The sequence below is a fragment of the Brachyhypopomus gauderio genome, chromosome 7 (genome assembly GCF_052324685.1).
Source record: "Brachyhypopomus gauderio isolate BG-103 chromosome 7, BGAUD_0.2, whole genome shotgun sequence".
Classification (NCBI taxonomy): domain Eukaryota; kingdom Metazoa; phylum Chordata; class Actinopteri; order Gymnotiformes; family Hypopomidae; genus Brachyhypopomus; species Brachyhypopomus gauderio.
The window spans coordinates 12,920,209-12,942,601 of record NC_135217.1 but is presented as its reverse complement, the minus strand read 5'-3'; the positions used below and the strand labels follow the sequence as shown (position 1 = coordinate 12,942,601).

The window sequence follows — 22,393 nt, the reverse complement described above, 5'->3', positions numbered from 1 at the left end:
ACGCAATTAAGGCCGAACAACGAAAGCACAAAAAAACCCACCAGAGCACCAAACCTTGTGTATACTTGTAAGCCCAAAACTCTGAGTGTTGTTGGATAAACCCAAAGCTCTTCATTGCTTTAGTACCTCATTCGACCAATCACATTGGAGCGTTTGTATTTACCAGAGCCAAGCTGAGATGTTTCAGTTCATCTGCTTGGATGAACAGAACTTGACCTTAGTCTTTTTGACCTTTTTGTTCAGCAAGCGCGCACAAGGACTCTCTCTCACTCATGAAGGTAGCCATGACCTGAGACCAGTTCTGCATATATGGTAAGAAACAAAATCAGACAAAATATGAAGCTGGAGACACAGAAAGCATCTTTAATATGCACTCTGACCATTAGAAAAGCAGGCTTGTGTTTTGGCATTTGCTGGGCTTGTTGGACTCTTGGATGTCCTGACGTACCAGGCATTAGGAGCTCGTAACTCTGGTCAGGGATCTTGTCCAGCACTAGTGTGTATTTGTATTTCTTGGGCAGAGGGAGACAGGATCACCAGCTAAAGGACAGCAGCCAGCACAGAGAACAAGCACGTGGGCTGCACATGCTGTACGCCACAGATATATGGACCTGAGGAAGAGCTGAAACGATCATATGACTAAAAACAACCCCCTTGATAGGCCCATTTTTTCTGGTATTTTTGTGGATTTGAGATTTATGAATACAGCACTTAGCCAGGAGAACAAATGCAGAAAATAACTTGGTCTCTCCTAAAAGATTTATGGGTATGGTATCATTAAAAGAAATGCTGCTAAGAAATGTTCGTTAAAGAATAATATGCTAAGGCCTTCTGTGCATTTATCAAGCCATTAAGACAAAAACCCTAAACAGGACAATACAACTGCATGTCTGATACATTTCTAGAATGTTAACAAGTAGAAAATGCATGCCAAAAGCAAGCAGCACGTTTGAAGAATTTCCAAGGCTCTTGAGACTTGCGTACATCTGCTTATGAATTTGCTGTTTAATAGGGCCATGTTTGATAGAAGACATGATTTCACTGGCCCCCATCCTGGAACTATTATTTAGATGTTTCTATGAGACTGCAAGACTGCTTCAAATCGTCATCATCAAAAGAGAACAGTGCATTAATCAAGGTGTTGAAGAAGTCCTGCAGAAAGTGGCTATCTGAGGCATGAACACGCAGCTAACAGTGGCCCGTATGCATTAAAGGCTACAACAAAATATAGCTGGGCCTTCTTACCTCCACAAATGCATGATGTCCGTGGTGCCACCTCAGAAATGTGTCACATCATAGAAGTCATGAGGATGCTGGTGAACCTCTAACCCCGCCCCCTGGTCCTGGCAGGGTAGCCGGAGGGTGTTGGACCGCGCTCTGCCGCATGACAATAATTCTTCCACATGTCAAGCAAGTATTGAGAAGGGGCAAGAAAGCATGCTGGAGCAAGGACGGATTTCCTTCTCTTAAAGACTTACACAGTTGTAGCCATCTCTGAAAACTCAGCACAACATGTGAACACCAGTAGAATTTCCAAAAGGCCACACTCCATCACATAGCCTTGCTGTGGTGACGCGGCCTGCAGACACACTGGCACTACTGGATATTACCCTAATGCCTATTGTGTAAGTACAGCTGAGAGATGTCAGCTCTCTCTCTCTCCATGTTTTGAATTTAAAAAAAAGATTTGCCATCTGTATTCGTGATGAAACATTTCTATTACAATGACTTAAAGTCATCAATTCCCCTAATGCAGCCCAACACATAATCTGACTGTGCTCTGTGTGCATTTCTGCAGAACTGAACCAATTCCTAAGACTCTTCCTTGGCTTCTATGTCTCTCGCTGGGCTGGTGTGATCGGTCACAAAGTTAGGACAGATAATCACAAGCAGGTTCCTGGGTGTCTGTGACCAGCTCCATTTCAGTCTTATCTAGGACGCCAAGGCAAGTCAAAAGAGCCTACATCTCCGGCTGACCCTTCATCTGTTTGTGCAGCTGGGCAGCAGGCGGTCCAGGGTTTTTGTGTCTAATCGTCTTCACATGTCCTCCTAGAAGTGAAACTCTCTGCAACACACACGCATGGCATATTGATTATAATACCGACACACAGGCCAAAGCTGTGTTGGGAGGGGTTAGGCTGTAACCATTTACTTTCAATTGTAACTTGCTGTCTTTTACAAAACATTATTCAGCAAAAATGGCATTGGCATAATAAGGACCACTCAGAAGATACAAAACAATAAAGGTACATTTGTCATTATCAAAATAAACACAAGCACACATTAAACCCATATTATAGCACTTCAAAAATATTTTAGGTTACGAGCTACATTAGTCTACCAGCATTCTGTCTACAAAATGGTATGAATCCATATCAATGTATGTTTTTAGCCATTAAAATATACTACAGTTTCAATATCCAAAGGCACAAGATACAAGTAAACCCAGATCTGGGGGTGGAGTGGAGGAACAAAACCAAAACAAAACGAGTTTAGAGTAAATATCATTAAGACATCGTCACAAAAGCGGACAATACAAGGCTCAAGTCAACAATTCACACTCACGTCGGTATAAGAAATGTACAAAATCTCACTGTAAAGTGACTATTAATGCATGATCAGAAAAAATCATCATGACCATTAAAACACCTATTTTTTGTTTTGAAACATTTCAGACATAGAAGATTCTAATTTACATAAAAATCAATGTTCCACACATATCTGAAACAACATCAACAAAAAAAGAAGAAGGAAAAAAAAGATAACTCAACTCATGCTATACTGATTTTGCTCAGATTTTCGTACGTACTGGGATAACATGCAGGTAATTTCAGAAAGACAGAAGGCAATATTGTGTTGTGGACACTGCATCACTACAAAACTCTTAGGCTAGGAGATGGTGGGGATTCATTTGGCCGCAGCAGTCCTGGTGGGGGTATCTGAAGGGGTATCTCCTTGGACGTGTGCGCAGTAGATACACTGACTCAAAAGGTGAAACGCAATGTCAAACATCGATATGCCATGGGGGCATTTCCTTCCCTCCTTGATACTGCAGTACTTTGTTGGTAAAAGGCGTTTCAAGTGCAGAGCAATTTTGGGACTGGTGATCAAAAGGCTTCATGAGAACTTCACAAAGTCCTTTGGAAGGTAGTCCGTTCCTCCGGGTGGTGATGATCAGTCCTACTGTTCATCATTGTTCTTTGCAATTAATGAAAACACTCCATTTCACATTCTTGCACGTTCAGGAAGAAAGAAGGGTGTCATCTGTCAAAGATGAATATTGCACAATGCAAAAAAAGAAGAAAAGAAAGGTTTCAATGAAAATCACATTGGAATGGAGCAGCTTCTGGCCAAATGATTGCCCTGTGCAATGTCAAACAGGAGGTGCAGAAAAACGCACACACTAACAGTGTGCATTTGTTAAATGACCAAATTGAACAAGTGCTACATACATATTTCACAATTAAAACACTTTTTTAAATCGTCATTCTCATAGTTTGCCAAGAGGTCACAGACTGTGCTGGAAAATCGCTAATTACATAAAAGTATGGAACTGATCAGAACATAAAAAAAGGCTACAGATTTTTTTCTTTTGCGCTCTATATCATTTCCTGTGTCCCAATATTAAAGCAATGTTTAAACCAAGGGGTTATGGAAAGGTTTTAGGATTAAATGGGGTTGCGGTCCTCAGTGATGGGCACAACTCACAGACAAATTCTAGCAGCATGATGTACTGTATACAGCAGAAAAACAGGTAACGATGGGGGTTCTGATCAACCTCCCACCCCAAATACATCTCCAAAGTTCACTCACATCCTCACTGGGAAAGTGACCACTATTTAACAGAAGGACCAGCACAGTATCTCTTGAAAAGGGTCAGGTTTAGTAGTGACCACGTCAGACGTCCGCTGGGCTTGTCACCGCTGCTAAGAGAACGCACATGAAGCAGCAACGTAGTCTTTCACATTTCCCAGAAGCCCCTTTCAGGAGTTCTGCGCCTGTCAGCCTCCAGACGTCTGGGTGGCAGGCCAGGACGAGCAGCTTGCTATGGTTAAGGCGCTCCACTGTGTAAGACTAAACAAACTGCATTGAAGGAGCTGGAGGCAAAAAAAATAAAAATCCCAGAAGGAACAACTTGTTCATCCACTCATAATCCAGTATGATCCAGTTTGACTGAATAAGGCTAAGGTGTCACCGCATAAGGTGTGGTTCATCGTCTCACAGCTTTGACATGTACTTTGAGCTTGTCACACAACTTTGTAGAGGGCTGCTATATTAGAAGCTGATATCAGGATGAGGAAATCCAATGGAAAATAAGGTTACGGGGGTGTTAAAAAACACACAAAATAAATGTAAGTGATGTCTAAAAGTCCAAGACTGCGCTCTCTGAACTTCAGAATCAATGCAAAACAGTTAGAACAAACACTATCAGTTTAATATCTAAAGCAAAAAATAAAAATAAAAACCAAAAACAAAAAACTAACATTAATAAACAAAAAAAAAACAACAAAAAGTTTAGCATTCACAGTTCTATAAAGAACGGTTCACGGATATTACATGTTTAAAGTCAGATATTCTCCAAATCAGGAAAAATTGTCCAGTCCAGTGATATTGGGGTTGTGTGTGTGTGTGTTTTAAATAATATGCTGGTCACAAGAGCTGAAATCTTCATTGTAAGTGTGCACGCACACACACGCGCGTGCACACACAAACTCGTGGAGAACAGAAGGGGTTCCAATCACTCGATTGTAATCGACACAAGTGCTTTCTTCTGCTTCTGCTCCTTCTCCTCGATCTCTCCTTCCTCTTCCCCCGGCTCCGGCGGATAGGTGAGGGCAGTGGCGCCCTTCAACGCTTCGCACAGCACCCCCTCCCCACCCGCCTCCCCCCCAGGACCTGCGTTCCGAGGCAGGGTCGTGGAGGCCCGGGGGTCGTAGTTCATGGTGGAGGAGACCTGGGAGATGACGGGCGTTTGGACCGAGGAAGAGGAGGAGGCGGCCGAGGCGTTGAAGGCCTGCTCGGTCATCTCAAAGTGGGCCAAGCTCTCCACCTCCTCCTGCATGCGGCTCAGGTAGTCTGGGAGGAGGAACTCACTGGGGCGGCAGAGGGAGACAGGGCACCAGGGGGTGGAAGGGTTAAACACAGCCACTTGGGTACCGCTTAGATCAACACTACACGTCGCAACATCCTAATTCAACAGTATCTTCTGCTGTGAGCCCTTTGAACACCGTCACTAGCTTTGACAAACAATGAGGCACTTTTAGCAACTTCATTCAAATTGCTTTTGGAGGCAAGAAAGGAGATTATATAATCAGTCATGTCCCATTAATCTTAGAAATTTAGCTAGAAATTTAACTCATGCATGATTCCAGATAACCCAGCATTAAAGTCTGGGGAATAATCTGCTACTTCGCCTCACATTTATCTGTATATTTACCTCAAAGCATTTATAAAGAAGTTGCTTGCAATCAGCCCTTCTGCACAGATGTCCCACTTAAAATATGACAGCGATTTTATATCGCTACTCCAACTGTAAACAGAGGCAGTGCCAACACACTGTTCAGTCAACAATTTGATGTTTGCGGAATACAGATCATCTTCGGGGACGCTACAATCTCAAGGTAGGTTCTAAACACCCAACAAAACATTGACACAGTAAGCTGACACTTCTGCATCACGGCTTTCCTACCATGACAGATTCAAAACGCCAGGCTAGTACAACGGTACTACACGCCTGCCTCTCACTCTCTCTCTCCCTCCCTCCCGCTGCGAACCTGCAGAGCACCTGGTGGGGAGCTACAGCCAGGGCAGACGTCGGCTAGTTCTTGTTATTTCAGAGAAACACATCAGCACACACAACGCAGCCGTGCGCTGCCAACAATCTCTTTCTCATGCTCTCTCCATCCCTCTCTCTTTCCCTGTCCATCTTATGTGAGCATGCCAAACCATTACCTCATCCTGGTCAGCTCAGACACTGTTTGTTTGTGCTGGACACACACAGATGGGACAGAGAGAAGGACGGATGAGAGAGAGAGAGAGAGAGAGAGAGATGGATGGGATAAGAAAGAGTGGGCATGTATGGGCAAGGCGTTCGACATCTCCTGGAAACAAACTGTGGCTGCTTCCCTGAGCTCAATACCATACTGGACAACAAGAGACTCTTTCCTATTGGACACGACTGGCCCTTTGTTAAGCCACCACTAAGCCTATGAGAATGTGCACACTTCTTTAGGACATCTGCCCGCGTATATTCCCTTCGTAACTTGCTCTGTATGTTTAAGTCTTTTTAACAATTTTTCTTTCTTTTTTTCTTTTTTAAACAACAAACTAAATAAGCAGACCAAACTCAATGGAGGCAGGGTTTTCCTGCACACGCCATCATTTCACATCACAAGGACGCCTTTCCTAGCAAAGAGAAGACTTTAGAAGCACACACATTAGCACATTAGACGAACTTGCTTGCCTAATGCTCCCCTAGTCCAGAGAAAGAAGGCATACAGAATGTTCTAGATCAAACACAACAATAGGAACTGGTGTATACATGCGCTTCCAGTAACAAGACATCATGATCCTCCAAGACCAGGAATGTACATCGACCTATCAAACAGCTTTATGAGTGTCCCATTAAAATGAAACAACGGTCCAGTTTCACACAGGGCTCAAACTCAGTGCATCAGGGCAATCTGTGAGAAGTGCTCGTCATCATAATAAATAAAACAGCAACAGTGAACATGGTATAGCCCATAAAGTGCTAAATACAGATAAGATTGCGTTAAGTATCCCGCCTGGATCAAAACCAGGCCGAACCGCCTCAGCCCGGCGTTCCCGTTTCGCAACAGAGATCATTGTGTTTCTAATTGCGTTTCAGCTCCTCCTCACCTGGTCTGGAAGTAGTTTGCTAGCTCTGACGCCTCATGGTTGAGACTCCTCAGGTGTACGATTAAATTGCCGGAGTTGGTAAACATGGCGCCGCACGTTTTGCACTCGTATATCCGAGGCTTGCGGATGATGTGGCGAGACACCCTCATGTGGTGCTTATATTCACCGAAGGAAGTGAATGTGGCGCTACAGATCTGGCACCGGAAACAGCGTTTACCTTCGTGCTTCAGCCGGTGCATCTTTAGGGAGTACGCCCGCGTGAACTTTTTCCCACAGCGGTCACACTGGAACGGCTTAATGCCTGCGGGGAGAGAAGGAGGAGCACTGGTCACGCACTGGTCAGAAACCGGGACGCGAGGCGAGTGGGACACCCAACGTAGTCCCAAAGCGCAGGGTTTAGTGCGGTTTACGGTGGTTTTCAAGAAGTTGGCCACGGCCCCCTAGTGGGTCCCAGTGGTACTGCTACAGGGCAAAAGTTTCTGCTTTGCAACATAAATATCCTTCCGATATACAAAATGTAACTTCAGATGTGACATATTAGGTTAATTAATTAATTGACATATTTAGCTTGAGCTCGTTGATTTGTCTGGCATAGTTCAGTCATACAGCTAGCTGACAGATTAGCAAGCTACTTAGTTTGAACAGTGAAACATTTCTATAGCCTTGATAGATAGTTTTTTATATCATGGATAAATGGTTTAAAACAGGATTTTTCACAAGAAAAGATTCTGAGGCTGGACCATCTACAATGGTGTATGACCGAGAAAACCAAAATGAAGCAAAAGAAAATGTCAAAATTAACTGGCTATATTGTTGTGTTGCATGGCAGATAAACTTTTCATGTGGAGTGCGGAACGTTTAGTGACGGGTTAAGTGAGTTTACGAGGTTGGGAACCTGCTTTTAAAACACCTGCGTAAAAAACCTCAATCAGTGTCTAAGCAACAATATCATCTTTGCTTGACTACAGCACCGTCGGCCTGGAATCGACACCCCTGTCGGTGATGATTAGGGCAGAGAGGGTCTCTTCGCAAGAGCAACACAGTAGTGGTGACGCGAGAAGGCAGGAGTGTGTGAAGGAGCCCCAAAGCTCGGGACAGAGGCGTAGGGAGGGCGGGGCCGGACAGCACCACCACGGGCCAGGCGGAGGCGCTGTGGAGGACCGGGCTCTCGGGGGATAGGCGCCCTCACCAGAGTGGATGAGCATGTGCTGCTTGAGGTTCTGGATGCGAGTGAAGCGGACCCCACACGTGGGACACTGGAAGGGTCGCTCGGGGCCGTTGGCGCCGGCCCGGGCGGAGGGGCTGATGTACAGGTGGTATGGGTACTGCACATTCTCCAGCCTGTGGGAGAGCAGAGGAAAGGTTATAGAAGCAAACACGTTCTTTGGCCTGTTTCACATGTTCATTCCCTCCAATTAATTCTTACTAATGAATTCTTTCTAACCTGCATCCAACAATGAGCACTAGTGTTATAACTGTACATTTTTAGATTTTCTTTTACAATTTTCCTCAAAGATTATTTAAAATGAGCCCTTGAAACGAAAAACCACATGTGTATGCTCACGCAGAAAAAAAAAACGTTTATCTCTAACTGCTTTTGGTACTGGACGTTCTTCCATATTCCACAAATATTAGTGGATATGATGGTGGGTGCAATGGTGGCTCAATGTTGTGATGTCTATCAGCCAAACCCTAAACTGTTCATTCACGCTTGCTGTAGCTTCCTGTGAACTTCCTTCATGCAGCATAACCTGTGTGCTGAAAAAAAACAGTGAACTGACCTACTTTTCTAACAATACCAAAACATCAGTTTGAAAGGCGACTCTCAAGCCTATGACTTGATCTGATTCAACATCTGTGAATTGCCAACTTAGCAAAAACCTTTTGACTTGTTTTCATATTACCAAATTATCTTTCCTCAAAACAGCCTCGAGGATCCAAAGTGGTTTAACAGGTTCATATAACAAGTTTAGTCAGGCATATCAATTGTCATATAAAAGTATAAACTCCCGTCCAGGGAGAGACAGCTGGGTCTTTTTCCTCCCCTTTTGTTTTGCATCATGACACTTCATTTTGCTTCCAGTATTCCAACAAAATTCGAGACTCGAGAACTTTCCAGAAGGCCTGCCAACTAGTTTCTGGCTGCTTGGCAACATGTCATCTTCCTAATAACCATGACAATACTGAGTAAGCTTCCACTGCTTATAAACAAGCAAAAATGAAAAAGGATGGCGAGAGTGAGTCTGAAAGGACCCCCCCCCCCCCCCCAAATTGAACTGTAAGTGAGATGGCATAAAACAACATGGCGTGGGCAGGTGAGGTGGCCCTACCTCTCATCCTCCTCCATGTGGCCAGTGGTGTTTGGAGTGCCCTGGATAGACTGAAGGCTCTCGCTCACTCCCTCATCCATGGAGCCTGGGGACACAAAGAGCCACTTGTTCCCATTTCTCCAGTGATAACAGCTGCTCTGGTCCAAGGACACACCACTAGCCCCAGGGCACAACTTCAGGCAGAGCTGGACTCATTGGAGATTGTGATTGGCTACGTTTGGGCAATGTGCCGACCTACCAACGGTGATCAGAGTACACGTGTCAATTTGAAATAATGAGGAAAGTGATTACTGCTCTGCATAACGGCTGCAGAAATGGAATGTTTTGCAGCATCAGAACCACATGGCGGAGGGCAGTTCAAGAGCCTGGAGTGCACCTTCCAGCAGAGCAGTAACATAAGACTGGCATATGAAATGGAAAATGCTGTCTGTTGCTCCATTAACTGACTTCGCTATTGGGTGACTATGTATGACAGTAGGATTTCGTTATATGGACAAAAATACTATACTGCAATTATGCTGTCACATTTATTACATCTATGATATAAACACCGAAAGCTGCAAACACTTGACGTGACATTCGCTGGCTGTATTTTGACTCAAATTTGTGATGTTTGCTGGATTGTGTAAATTCTATTAATCATCTGCAGAAAACTTCTGGAATGATTGAGTCAGATCAGGATTTGCTCACAACGCACAAAAGCAATGCATGATTTGTCAGAGCGTTAATTGTTATCTATATTTAGACACCAGTTATTGAAAGAAATATCATGCAACCCTAAATGAAAGTGCATATCACAAATTTGAGCAACTACAGAAGTGATACTGACCCCTGATCCAATCAAAGCTAATGACTGCCGAGAAGCTGATGATTACCTGTACGTGAATGGTGGCGTAATGTGGCGATTTGCTTGTGTATCGAATCCAGTGATGCAGAATATAATAATGTACGTACCTATAGATGAGGACTGTGGACTGATGAGTAGGTCCTCCTGGGCATGCTCGCTGCCGGGGACAGTCTGCTGGTCACTCAGGGAACTGTGGGAGGCGCTGACTGGCTGTGAGGCCTCCTCGTGTGCCTCTTCATCACTCAGCCTCTCCACCTTCACCTGCACATCCTCCTCTTCTTCCTCGGCTGCTGCGGCCCCGCTCACGGCCACGCCCAGACCGCGGGCGCCCTCGCAGGAGAGATACTCCACCAGCGCCCGGCCGCTGGGGTCCTGCACCGCCACGGCCGGCCCACCCCCGGCTTCCAGCAGCCCCTCGGGCAGCTTGGCCTTGTCGGCCACGAAGCGACGGTCCATGCCGAACGGGTACGTCCAGGAGAAGGCTAACGATGGCTCCAGAGCCTGCGCCGAGCTCTCCGGGAATGAGGATGACGAAGGCGAGGGGTTGGGCACCTGGGGAGAGGAAGAGGAGGCCGGCTGGGGGCTGGCGAATCCCTTGCGCTTGCGGCGTGACTCGCGGCACCCCAGCAAGGGCCGCTCGGGCGCGCTGCACTCTGACGACACGGGCGAGGGTGACAGGGCGTCGAGTGGTGCCAGGGCACAGCCGGTAGTACCTTCCGTCGCCTCTGGGGGGCGGTGGAGAGCACCAGGCGTGGCACCGCTGCCGGTGGCCCCGGTGGCCGAGGCAGAGTTCCACAGGATGCTGGACTTCATGAATTCTGAGCAGGTGTTGGCCACGCCAAACATCTGCATGTAGCTGGCCGCGGCCAACACGTCGATGATGTTTTCCGTGCTGATGGACAGTGTGGAGGTGTAGGCGTACTCCAGCAGAGGTGCGAAGCCGGCCACCGTCACGTGGTGCAGGTCCAGCACGGGCTTGTCGATCTCGGTTCCGCCGCCGGCCATGTCCTCGTCCCTGTGGGCCAGCTTGCTGGAGAGCTTGGCCTTCAGGAAGTCACTGCAGCAGGCCAGCACCACCTTGTGAGCGGAGAAGAGCTGGCCCTGCACACGGATGGTGACGTCACAGAAGTGGCCATCACTGCGCAAGGCATTGAGCTTGGCCAGAAGCTCCTGGCTGTGACTGGTGGAGGTATGGGTGAAGGTCTTCACTCCCATCCTCACTGCCGATGAAGAATGGACTTCCTGTTGATGAAGAGATTCGGCAAAATTTATAGTGCGGAGTGAGCAAACATTTACACGATTGTGAAAGACAACTGGATGTTGAAAAAACAAAATTACGCTCATGTTCATAACCATGAACCATGCTAAATGTCCTTCGGGATCAATAAAGTATCCATCTATCATCTATCTGAATTAAGTGCAAATTTGTTATAGTATATATATACACTACTCACGAAAAGTGAAATTTGGCTTTCTGGTGATATTTATGGAAAACATAAAAAAAATCATGCTGCAGTGATATTATGTCATGTGAGTAAGGCATTTAAATAGAAGCATTCAATGGTGATTTCCTCATCTCTAACAATTTACTGAAACAAAAGCCAACAACAAAATGTCTCAATAACCCGTCATGTGCCCTTGAGCATCAATTACAGTGTGACAACGACACCTCACGCTGTTCACAAGTCAACTTATTGTCTGCTGAGGCGTGGCATCACACTTTACTTGAAAGGCAGCCCTCAGATCATTGAGGTTCTGAGGTTCAGAGTTACGAGCCTCTGCATGGTGACTCAGCTGATCTCATAGGTTTTCAGTGGGATTCAGGTTTGGAGAAAGTGCAGGTTGCATTTGAGGTAACCCAATCTCCATCATTCCCTAATGATGCAACCTCGATGTGCTGGAACATTGTTATCCATGAAGATGAAATTAGGCCTGTGTTGTTCATGCAGAGGTAGAATTACTGGATTACTGATGTTATTGAAGTACTGTGGGCTTGTCACAAATTGTAGGACAGTTCTTTATTGACTAGACCCACCTGTCCACACTGTAATACCACCATGACAAAAGGCTTATCTGGTGACAAAAGTGGCTGATGCGCAGTGCTTTCCAACATCATTTGTGGACATCAGTTCTGCTCAGCGTGAACCAGCGTTCATCAGTGAACAGCACTGAGGCCCACTGATCCCTTGACCAGCGTATGACGATGACAATGATACCAGTGCCTGCAGGTGTGGTCAAGTACCATTTCAGCCTAAACGGTTTTGATTGGTCCGACATGACGCTTGGGTGCCACTCATCTCCCTTAAATGTGCCTGGAGTTGTGTGGCATTCATCATCAGGTTCTGCAGGGCACTGTTCACATTGAAGCAATCATCAGTGTGGGACGTGGCCAAAGGACATCCACCTCTATGGCTTTCTGTGACTCTCCCAGTCTACCTGTAGCAACCAGCTGATGACACTAAGCTTGATGGCCACTTCCGTCTGAGAACATCCTGTTTGAAGCCTTGCAATGGTGAGGTACTGTTGATCAATCGTTGGGTGACGTCTTGGTCTCGACGTCAAAACGTGAACAGCATGAGGAGGACTGTTTAAATATCAATTATAATTGAACCAGGAAATGTATATTGTGCAATTCATAGATCAAACACCTGTTGTGTGTATTTCGCCATTAAGCTCCTTGTTGGAGAACAGCAAGTGCAAAAAATACTGAAACACTGAACAGTTGGACATGTGCATTCAAAAGCTTAGAGAAGGTCACATTAAGTCACCTGTAAAGGTCAGACTGAATTTAGGTTCATCCTGAAATTTCACCCAAATGCCAAATATCCCTACCTTTTTGTGAGTAGTGTTTTTGGCTATAACTGTCAAGTTCCTCAGATGAATAATCAAAGCCCTTTCTGTAATACATTATGAAATGCATGTCTATGTGTGTGTGAGAGAAAGATATACAAAGTGATACAGGAAGTTTTGGACATCTTAGATTCCACACACACACACACACACACACACACACACACACAATGTCTAAGTGCAGTGGAATGCAGGACATTCACGTTCGGATGTTTCTCAAGCCCAAACAAACATTATACAATAACATCTGCATAGAGTCTAGATGACAGCTAAATGGGAATCTTATTAACTAGGCAGACCTCTTTCCCAATACTATGAAAACGCCTATTCAGACAGGATTCAATTTACACAGGGTCCTGGGGTAATTTTTTCTTTTACAGGTGCTCCTCTGTTATTTTATTTCGATGCAGACAAGTCTGAGTTTTTCTCCCTCCCCTGACAAAATCAGAATGAACTACCTGGCTACTGTTTTTCATCTAACTCAATGCTCATATGATCATTTTAGTCCCGTCTAGAGACAAATCTCTTTCCAAGCAGATGTTAGCTTGTGTTTTTGCCTGCTGCTAATATTTAGTCTCATAGTGCGAGTATCCCCCCCAAAAAGAAACAACTAATGTCAGTGGAAAAAAGCAAGAATCCCACAGGTTTATTAAAGGGGCAATTATAATCACAGCTACAGGTATAAATCATTAGTTACTAGATATATTAATGTGAGTTCCTTGAAAATCAAATATTAATAAAATAAAAACAGTATAACTACAAATGATAAACACGTCTTGACACAAATAATCTGTGAAATTACAACCCAACAATTTTTTGCTCTTCCTTCATTTTAATGTTGCCAGGATGAGTTTTATTACTGTGGAGACATGTAAAATGTCATTACAAGCATCCCCTGTATAAAGGAATCCATTACGAATAGGTCTAATGATACAAAATTTACAATCTCTGACCTGTGTAGCTACAAGTTTGCAATTAAGTTTTCTCTTCATGGCAACATGAATCATGGTGAGCGGTTCAACAAAATTTTGGGGATTGCAGAAAAGGCATGTGGCATTCCTTCATTGAAGAACCCATTCAAGGCTCTTGGAAAATAACAGTTGGACAAAGCAGTGAACAGCTGATGGCCCTGCTTCACCAGCATACAGGGTTAAACACTGGCACAGGATCCCTAGGTTGATTACATCAGATTCAGGAAAATTACAGATTTCATATTTATTTTTTTAAACCAAAATATATGAGATACAAACCCAAGCTCCATAGCATTCAAGGATCTTGTGCACTCAACTGTATCAAAAGTCTATTGCTGCATAATATGCATCATGTCAGCTACATGTAACGATTCCAACCCTTCAACCCACTCTCTCATTCTAAAGGTCAAAAATAATCCCATAATTTGTGGATTCAGGGCCATATTAAAGTCCTGCTTTGGGAAAAAGTTGAAGGGGCGTGGCTCTCCACAGGAGTTGCTTTTGTTTATGTGGTCCCTTGCCTCGCGCGCGCTAATCCTGAACAGCAACTCGCGCACTCTGAAAATACAGGCAGGCGTTGCAATACAAAACGTGCTCAAATGGCACATAGGTTTAAACATTTGGCACAATGCATATCCTTTAATTGAGAAAAAATCGAATTTGACTTGCAATTTTAGGCTAGCGTAGATAAAATTAGAAGTCCATTATTAGCTAGTTGGCTAAATTCATACCAACAAAATAATTGAGGTACACAACCGCGTAACAGTTAGCTGGCTATCTAATAGCATCATAAACCTGTGCGTACACACTGGTAAAAATGTATGAAACGAAATATAGGCAGCTGTGTCGCACATATTAACGAAAATAAGAACATGCCACCATCCTTGATCCTAATTTCTGTATAGCTAACCTAGGTAGCTAGCTCATTAGCTGCCGAGGTCAGTATGTGACGCTAGCCATTAAAACCTTACCTCTATCCAGAAACTACGGGGACGTGTTAAGAAACCAATGCGTTAATGCATATGGCACTCACCAGTTTAAACAGATGGAGAATAAATCCAGAGATTTGATGAAAAATAATGTGATTCTGAAGCTAGCCAGCTATCCGTGTCAGCTCGAGCTAGCTAGCTAGCCTGGCAACCGTAGCATGCTGTTGCTGGCATTTGAACAGGAGTTCCCTCCTTTCTGTTAAAAATATTGCCACATTACGACGCGTCGTATCTTTGTATATCCCTCCGTTTCACCGAATACCAACCACGCTGACAATGTGTTTCGGAAACACACACGTTATTAAAATTCGCGCTGTATCATATATTCCTCTTTGGGCCAGCTGATGTTTACATGTCCTATCCCAGCATGCCGTTCGCGTGTCGCTTCTCAGGATTTCTGTCTCTGGTTTTGACTGACAACCCCAGGAGGCTTTGACTTGTTCAGGTAGATACATGAATAACCTTTTGTAACGTTATATATCTTTGCAAAAGGAATGGTATATTGTGTCATTAAACTATATTCAGTCCTAGCTATTCAACAAGTATATTCAGCAAGGCCTATTGTTATGGTCTTGTTAAGGTGTCAAAATAAAACAACAAATTAAGTCGAGACACATCTTTAATGAATGATTTCAATTTATAACAGTTATGTTGGATAGACAGCAGCAATAAGAAATAAAACACAGTTAGGTGTCTTAAGGTAGAAAAATAAATAGCTTAAAAAGGAAGCTATAACAATAGCATTGTACAGACCTTCACTGAAGGGATAGAACGCTTAAGTTTCAGATCTACATAATTTCAGAACTTTTCTTTTTCATTCAAAAGGAATGCAAATGCAAGACCAACATAATATGTTTAAATCTGTGTTTTATGCAGTTGTTTTGGTTTCCTTTGGGTCTGAGAATGCAGGGAATAGGCAAATACATTACAAATAAATACATTTTGTCTCTCGTTGACTTTACTGTACATGTAATACACCTTTTTCATCTTACAAAGTGTAAATGACTCTTAACTCACACTGAAATACATTTCAGTACTCTAATGGGCAGACAAGGAACTACTCTATCGTCTTAGGTGTTAGGTGAACATCAAAACTATCTATTTTTTTATCGAAAATATAATTTTTTTTCCCCCTCAGTATGAGCAAGAAAGAAAGACATCTTCGTACATGAAGCAGATATTTCTTTTCTTTAAAAAAAATCCCAGGGCATTTCAATATGATAAACTTATTTTTCCCACAGCATTTTGCATTTGCGTGATATTTCGAAACCACTGAATCTTAAAAGAAAGAAGAATCGTAGATTGCAAAATACAAGCATGTTATTCATCAGAAAGCTTTTTGGCAAGAAACATTATGATTAAAAAGTATGTTCACTTTATACATTCTTCTATTCAAGCAGGTAAATAGCCACTAATAAGCTAAGAATTAGTGATAGATTATTTCTTACTGCAACCCCTGGTATCATTTGTATATATCATCCCTAATGTCTACCAGTGGAAAAGGCAAAAGAAAGGATAGCTTTTGATCACAGTTAAGATCTTCATACCGTTATTCATGAACACTACGACAGCTCAGCTATGATGAAAAGCAGTGCTCACTGCTCAGAGGGCATTTTCTCATCGCGACGCCTCATAAGCTAAAAAGCGGCTTGACACCCATGAGCAAATCTCAAGAGCTGATACTCAGAAGTTAAATGCCCTAGGTTTATCCCATAGCTCCAGCACTGGCCACTTCAATGTCCACATTATGGTGTCAACCATGTCTGTGTGACTAAGAACTATACTTAAAAAATGTTCCAGTGTTGAAAGATGCAAAATCCAAAAGCTTTCCAAGTGTAATATTAACCAGCATTAAATTATGAAGCTTTAATAGTTAACAAACCCATTGCTACAGAACACGACATAGCAAATAAATTAAATCTGCAAAATCAATTATAGGAGATTATAAGAGCATGTAGCAAGAATTTCTACTCTAAAAGGCAGTCGAATGCAGTCTAAAGAGCCAGTCACTTCAGCTTGTGAAGCGTTTCTGCTTATAATTCAGGTAGCTCTAAATTAGATTCAGTTCTCATTTACATTGTCAGTCTGACATGGGCTAAAATGTAATGTATTATGGAGGTATATGACCAGTCCTTATCTGATTAGAGCTTCAGCAGGTTTCTGCAAAGGTGATATTCCTTTGTGGTAAAGGTTTAAACAGAATGCTCTTTTAAATATGTATTATAATTCTTTAAAGGTTTTGAGGTAGATGCTAAAGGGGCAGAAAGCAAAAAAAGACATCTTCAATAGTGGTTATGTTATTTAAAATGGAAAATTGGAGAATATGAGCAACAATGTAGGTAAAACCTCATACCAAATACCCTGGTTATGCTTGACAAGTGAATTCTAAACCCATGTTGCATGTTAGTTTCCTTGGTTGCCTCTAAAGCATGGGCAAATTGCTAATGACACGAGAAGGGTTTTTAGAGCTTACTCGGTGTCCCCTTCACTGCTTATACTACAGCTCTCAACCCTGCAGACACACACACACCCCTCCTGCCATTTCAACAGTCCTGGTAAAAGCACTCCCCGAACACAGCCTCAGGCCTCTTATCTGGACTGCACTTGTCTGAGTGCACGGCCTTGCCAGCGTAGTCCACACACAGCACGCCTCGCTGGCGCTGACCGCCGCCACATGTCCGTGAGCAGGCCGACCAGGGCCCCATCTGCCAGACGGGACACGGCAGATCCCCGCACGGCCGGATGTCGGCCGGCCGCAGGTCTGGGTCGCACGAGTATGACGGCGAGCCAGCTGCGTCTCGGCACTCCACGCTCCTCCGCGACCAGCCCGAGCCACAGCTCCTGGAGCACTCGGACCACTCGCCCAGCATCCAGTCGGCAGCCCCGAAAGGCAAGATGGCGTGCAGGGACGGGCCGCCTTCCACGCCGGGCCGCTCGAAAGGCACGCCTCTGGGCAGGAAAAAGGTGTACTTGACCCTGGGCGGCGAGGCGTTGCCAGCCGTGGACAGCAACTGGATGGTGATCCTCTGCTGGAGCTCCTGGAAGCTGAGCAGCCTCTCCAGGGTGGTGGAGGAGCCACTGTAGCGGAGAACGGCACCGCGCACCGGGATGTCCTGCTCGGCCGTCGACACAGAGAAGTTGCCATTCAGGATGTAGGTGCCGTCCTCGGCCTTCACCGCCAGGTAGTTGCCGTCGTGTCTGATACCTCGGTGGCTGCGCTGCTTGACGTCGATGTTGGTGGCACCCGTGGGAACAGTGACAATGTCGTTGTAGCCAAAGCTGTGGAAATATAACGACACCTTACCTAAAGCCTAGTCGGTAGGACTCCGTTCAAGAACATCAGCACTGTTTTACAAGTTTTCCCCTACTCATTCGTGTATTTCGCTCACTTACGTTGCTTTGTTCAGAGAGCCACTGATCTTTCGACAGCTTGATCCATCTCCTCCACAAATGCCACATTTGTCCAGCTTCAGGTTGGACCCTATGACCTGGTCACAGCCTGCCTTGATGCACTGGCCCTGGACACAGATAGACGTGGTATCTGGACCACAGGTTGTGCCATCCACGACCTGATCAACACACACACACAAAAAGAACAAAGACTTATGATATGCAAGAACGTCAGTTTAACATGCCTAGACAGTCCAGACATTCCTAAAATATTCTTTTTTTGTTCAGTTTCTTTTTTTTAAAGGCAAAAGTAATGTAGTTGTACAGTATGACCACATCAAAAGAAAATGGGGCAAAGACATTACACCAGTGACGTAAAACCAACTACAATAACAGTGTGTGGAATACCGGCTGCAGAAAAGTGCACTCAGGAGTTTATGGCAATAACAGGGTAGCACAGTTTATGGGGCTAGGATTTCACATTTTACCACGGAGAAAATATTACATGCTTAAGCGTTTAGTGGGAGTGTAAAGACATCGTCAGTGCTCAGGGAAGAAAGAGATTTCAGGAGGGGTTCGGACTTGAATATCAGGCTGACAGAGGAATCGGTGGGCGATGCGTACTGCGTATTTTCACTGCAATTGATCAAACCGGATCAGGGAAGAGAGATGGCATCTCCTAAGCACCTTGGCCTCGAAGACCTTGAACTCGTTGCTGTGCTTGGCTCGGCAGAAGAGCTTACAACGGTCCCTTGGGGAAACGCCGGTGTACTTGGGGATCCATTGCTTCACGTTCCCGTGCGAGTCCAAGTAGTGTTCGCTGTTGTATTTCTCACACTGCTCCTCCCTGAAGCTCTTACCTGTGGAATGTAAATCAGACGCTCACACAGCCACCTGCACTTGAGCAGCAGAAACAACAGGGAGGCGGTTATGGAGCCCTCGGCTGGGACAGCAGACCGAGTCTCCAATCATGCAGCCATCACGCTTTGTCTCCCAAAATACAGAGAACGGGGATTTGCATTTCTAGAATCTTACCGTGGTTTTCCGGGCAGGGTACGATGTTGCAGGACTGGTATTTGACCCTCTGGCCCACGCAATAGGACCCTCTGTTTTGTGGCACTGGGTCTGTGCACTCACGCCGCGAGAACTCGACTCCGCCACCGCACGTCCTAGAGCAGGAGCCCCAGGGACCCCACGAGCCCCAGCTGCCGTCCACTGGGACCTGGAGAACAGAGGAGAATGACATCTGGAGAACCTGGTCAAGAAGGCCACCACGTAGATGTGCAGAAAGCAATAAAAAAATGTTATGCAAAAACAAAAAAGAACCATGCCTAAAAATGAAAACGGGATGTGCAAATCCAAATTAAACCAGCAAAAAAACTTGGCAAGATGCCATACCACTGGGCACCTAACAACATGCCTTAGGTTGTACTTTAAATAGATCAGTACAAAAAAAACCTATAAATTCAGCTGGAATATTTACTATGAGGTTTTCGAGGGTTCAGCTATCAATCTGTCACTGCTGCTGCTTCTCTGACGCTTTCGGGGAGATCAAGGAAGTCCCAAGCACACTATGAACATTCTCGCAAATTCCAGCTTTAAATGGAAGCTTCACGTCCCTCCTGAGTGGCCGTGTTAACATATCAGATGTATCGAGCTACTTCTGTGCATGGTTTTTATTTATGACATATTTGTTTTAAACTCCCCCAGAACTGGCTCAGCGGGGCAGACTTTGGAGTGCTGGCTGCCACACGCTAACCCCACCCCCAGGCCTTGCAGACCTCGCCTGCCTTCTACGCGTGGAGCTTGTGGCCTGCACATGAATGCCACATTTCGTTTAGCCCTTCTTTTACGAGCTGGCTCACAGACTCCCGCTCGCAGCCAGGCCGTCTGGCATCGGGGGCCTGGCTCTTCCAGCAGGCCCCAAATATAATCACACTTTTTTTTCTGGGTGGCTTTGCTGAATACTATGTGACTGTTACTTAAATGGAAGACCCGAAAATAATTCCAACTTTTAAAGACCCTCTGCAAATGAACACCTAATGTCTATCTCTCTCTATCTCTCTCGTTCTCTCTTCCTAAGCCTCTCTCCAATTCAGGAGGTGCAGCCAATCTGGCATTTAGAAGAAGGATTTCAACCAGATTGATTATTTTAAGCAGCTCTAACAGGAGGCCCAGTTGGGGACTGAGAGGAGGAGCTGTCTGGATTTCTAAAGGCCGGACAGTCTATCTCGGAGTGAGGCAAACACGTCCAGACACCCAAACAATGCGCCAAGAGGAATGTGTCCATGCAAGCAAAGAGGGTGATCTTAAACAGACAAAGAGAGTTAAAGGTTGGGAGAAACAGAAAGGGACAGAGAGGGAAAGATGCTTCGGGGGGGGGGGGGTGCAAGTGGCCGGCTTAAGTGACAGTAACAGGACGCAGACTTTCAAGAGTGGTAAACAAAGAGGAAAATACAATAACCACGCAGGGAAAGCACAATTTTAAAAAGCTCGCACTGGTTGTAAATCTAACTAAAGGCATTTGCTGGGATTTTTCTTCTTGCCCTCATATTTTATGTCCTGATGGGCGAAATGTTCCAATAAATCAAAGAGGGCTGGATTCAGAGCTGGTCACCGTCCCCTGCCTCAACATACCTCCTCGTCATCTCCCACGTCGCCTGGCGAACTCAAGATGCAGTTCCCCGCACGGCAGCTCCTCCCCTCCCCACAGGGGGTGCCCTCCGCCCAGGGCAGGCTCCCATTGCGGGTGGTGCACTGGAGCTTGCCCGTCTCCTGACACCACAGTTGGATGCAGGTCTGGTCATCAGGGGCATTGGGGCAACGTGCGAACTGCTCGCCGAAGGCCTGCTGACACTGGCGGTCCAGGCCATACGCCCGTCCCGGGGGCTCGTCTCGGAGGGGCAGCGTCTGATCGGGGGCATCCAGCAAGCAGTCTCCTGAAACGGGGACGGGGCACGTGGTGAATAACTGGAAGAGCAGTGTTTAGACACGTGATGCACACGGAGAGGACGTTAGTAGGAAAATAAAAGAAACATTTTATGAACATTGAGAGACAGGAAGGGCTGCAGTAAGGATATGGTTTTAGTGCATACGGCTAATGTTTATTGCTTTGCTACTCATACTATTACAACATATAGAGAGCTGAACTTCCTCTGTTCAGTGTTATCGGCAGAATCCAGAGATGCTGAGGCTTAGAGCTTCCTGAAACTATGGCTTTTTTTTTCCTGACCTCTATGGCTTCAGGGAACTGTTTTCACTATGGAGCAATGGAGCTGGCAGCACAGGACACTCCCCACACCCTCGTGTGAGTGAGCAGGAGAGCTCTCTCCCATCAGGAGATTTCCATTACGGGCCTGCAGCTGTGACTGCAGTCAAACTCACTACATGTCAAGCTCAGCGCATGTTAAACTCAGTACACAGCATGTGTTTGAACCCACAACACCGTGGAACTGCCATAATGCCCCCCCCCTCCTGTAATGACAGTTTGGTGAAGGTGTAACACCTTGACATAAGCTTACATAAGCTTCTTGTCTGTCTTTGTGCATGTCTTAAATTCTTTGATTCCTACATTTGATTTGGGCTGGGGTGGCTTTCGGCCATACGAGGCAAACCCTTTGACAGTTTCGCACTTAAAACCATTTTACGAGATTTTGTTAACAGTAAAAAATAACTGGGCCTCGCGGCTATATCGGCAGTCTTGTCTGTGCTTGGCAATGCACGCCGTCTGAGGGAAAACAGTTGTTAAAGCTGGAATGTGTTAGTCACCGAGGATGACTCAGAGGAAGAGCAGGATTGGGATAGCGTAGACTGAAATATTGTCCGAGATAAATCAAACTTGCAAAAATATGTCTGCTATTTTTCAGCGCAGATATTGTGCAGATACGGATAATGTCACTTCTCACTCTTCTTTGGGAGCGCCTGTGAGGAACCTCTGGCGCATTTTTTAATTTGGAGTGTGGCGAAAGGTTTGCAGGGCTTTAAAGTTTATTTTCTGCCGGCGACGGTGATCACAGGGACGCATTCCTGTAACTGTCTCAGGCATGCCTAGCATGTAGCATTCACCTGTCTACACAGCACTAGGACGGCACGCCATGAGAGACAGACCCCAAGATAGTGAAGAAGACACAGTAAGAG

At 45.2% G+C, this 22,393-nt stretch overlaps 2 protein-coding genes across 5 annotated transcripts in view; both read right to left on the bottom strand.

Annotated features, from left to right (window-relative positions):
* Window positions 1–2,119: 2,119 nt before the first annotated feature.
* Window positions 2,120–15,276, bottom strand: zbtb44 (zinc finger and BTB domain containing 44). 4 transcript variants are annotated; one of them, XM_077011856.1, is made up of 6 exons: window positions 14,911–15,276; window positions 10,164–11,298; window positions 9,210–9,294; window positions 8,069–8,220; window positions 6,880–7,180; window positions 2,120–5,093 (listed from the first exon to the last, which is right to left on the bottom strand). In XM_077011856.1, exons 2-6 carry the CDS (start codon window positions 11,269–11,271, stop codon window positions 4,739–4,741), a joined length of 2,001 nt encoding a protein of 666 aa, XP_076867971.1. In that variant the 5' UTR covers window positions 11,272–11,298; window positions 14,911–15,276; the 3' UTR covers window positions 2,120–4,738. The 4 variants fall into 4 exon arrangements, with proteins under 4 accessions (XP_076867971.1, XP_076867972.1, XP_076867974.1 ...); XM_077011857.1 differs by having other exon boundaries at window positions 2,120–3,264; XM_077011859.1 differs by having other exon boundaries at window positions 2,120–3,264; window positions 7,097–7,180.
* A 191-nt stretch (window positions 15,277–15,467) lies between these two features.
* adamts8a (ADAM metallopeptidase with thrombospondin type 1 motif, 8a) overlaps window positions 15,468–22,393 on the bottom strand; it is a 12,854-nt gene continuing 5,928 nt past the window's right edge. Inside the window, exons 5-9 of the mRNA XM_077011855.1 lie at window positions 20,894–21,195; window positions 19,292–19,478; window positions 18,944–19,116; window positions 18,260–18,435; window positions 15,468–18,145 (exon numbers count right to left, since the gene is read on the bottom strand). Coding sequence (XP_076867970.1) covers window positions 17,410–18,145; window positions 18,260–18,435; window positions 18,944–19,116; window positions 19,292–19,478; window positions 20,894–21,195 — 1,574 coding nt within the window. The 3' untranslated portion in view covers window positions 15,468–17,409. The remainder of the gene's footprint in view (window positions 18,146–18,259; window positions 18,436–18,943; window positions 19,117–19,291; window positions 19,479–20,893; window positions 21,196–22,393) is intronic.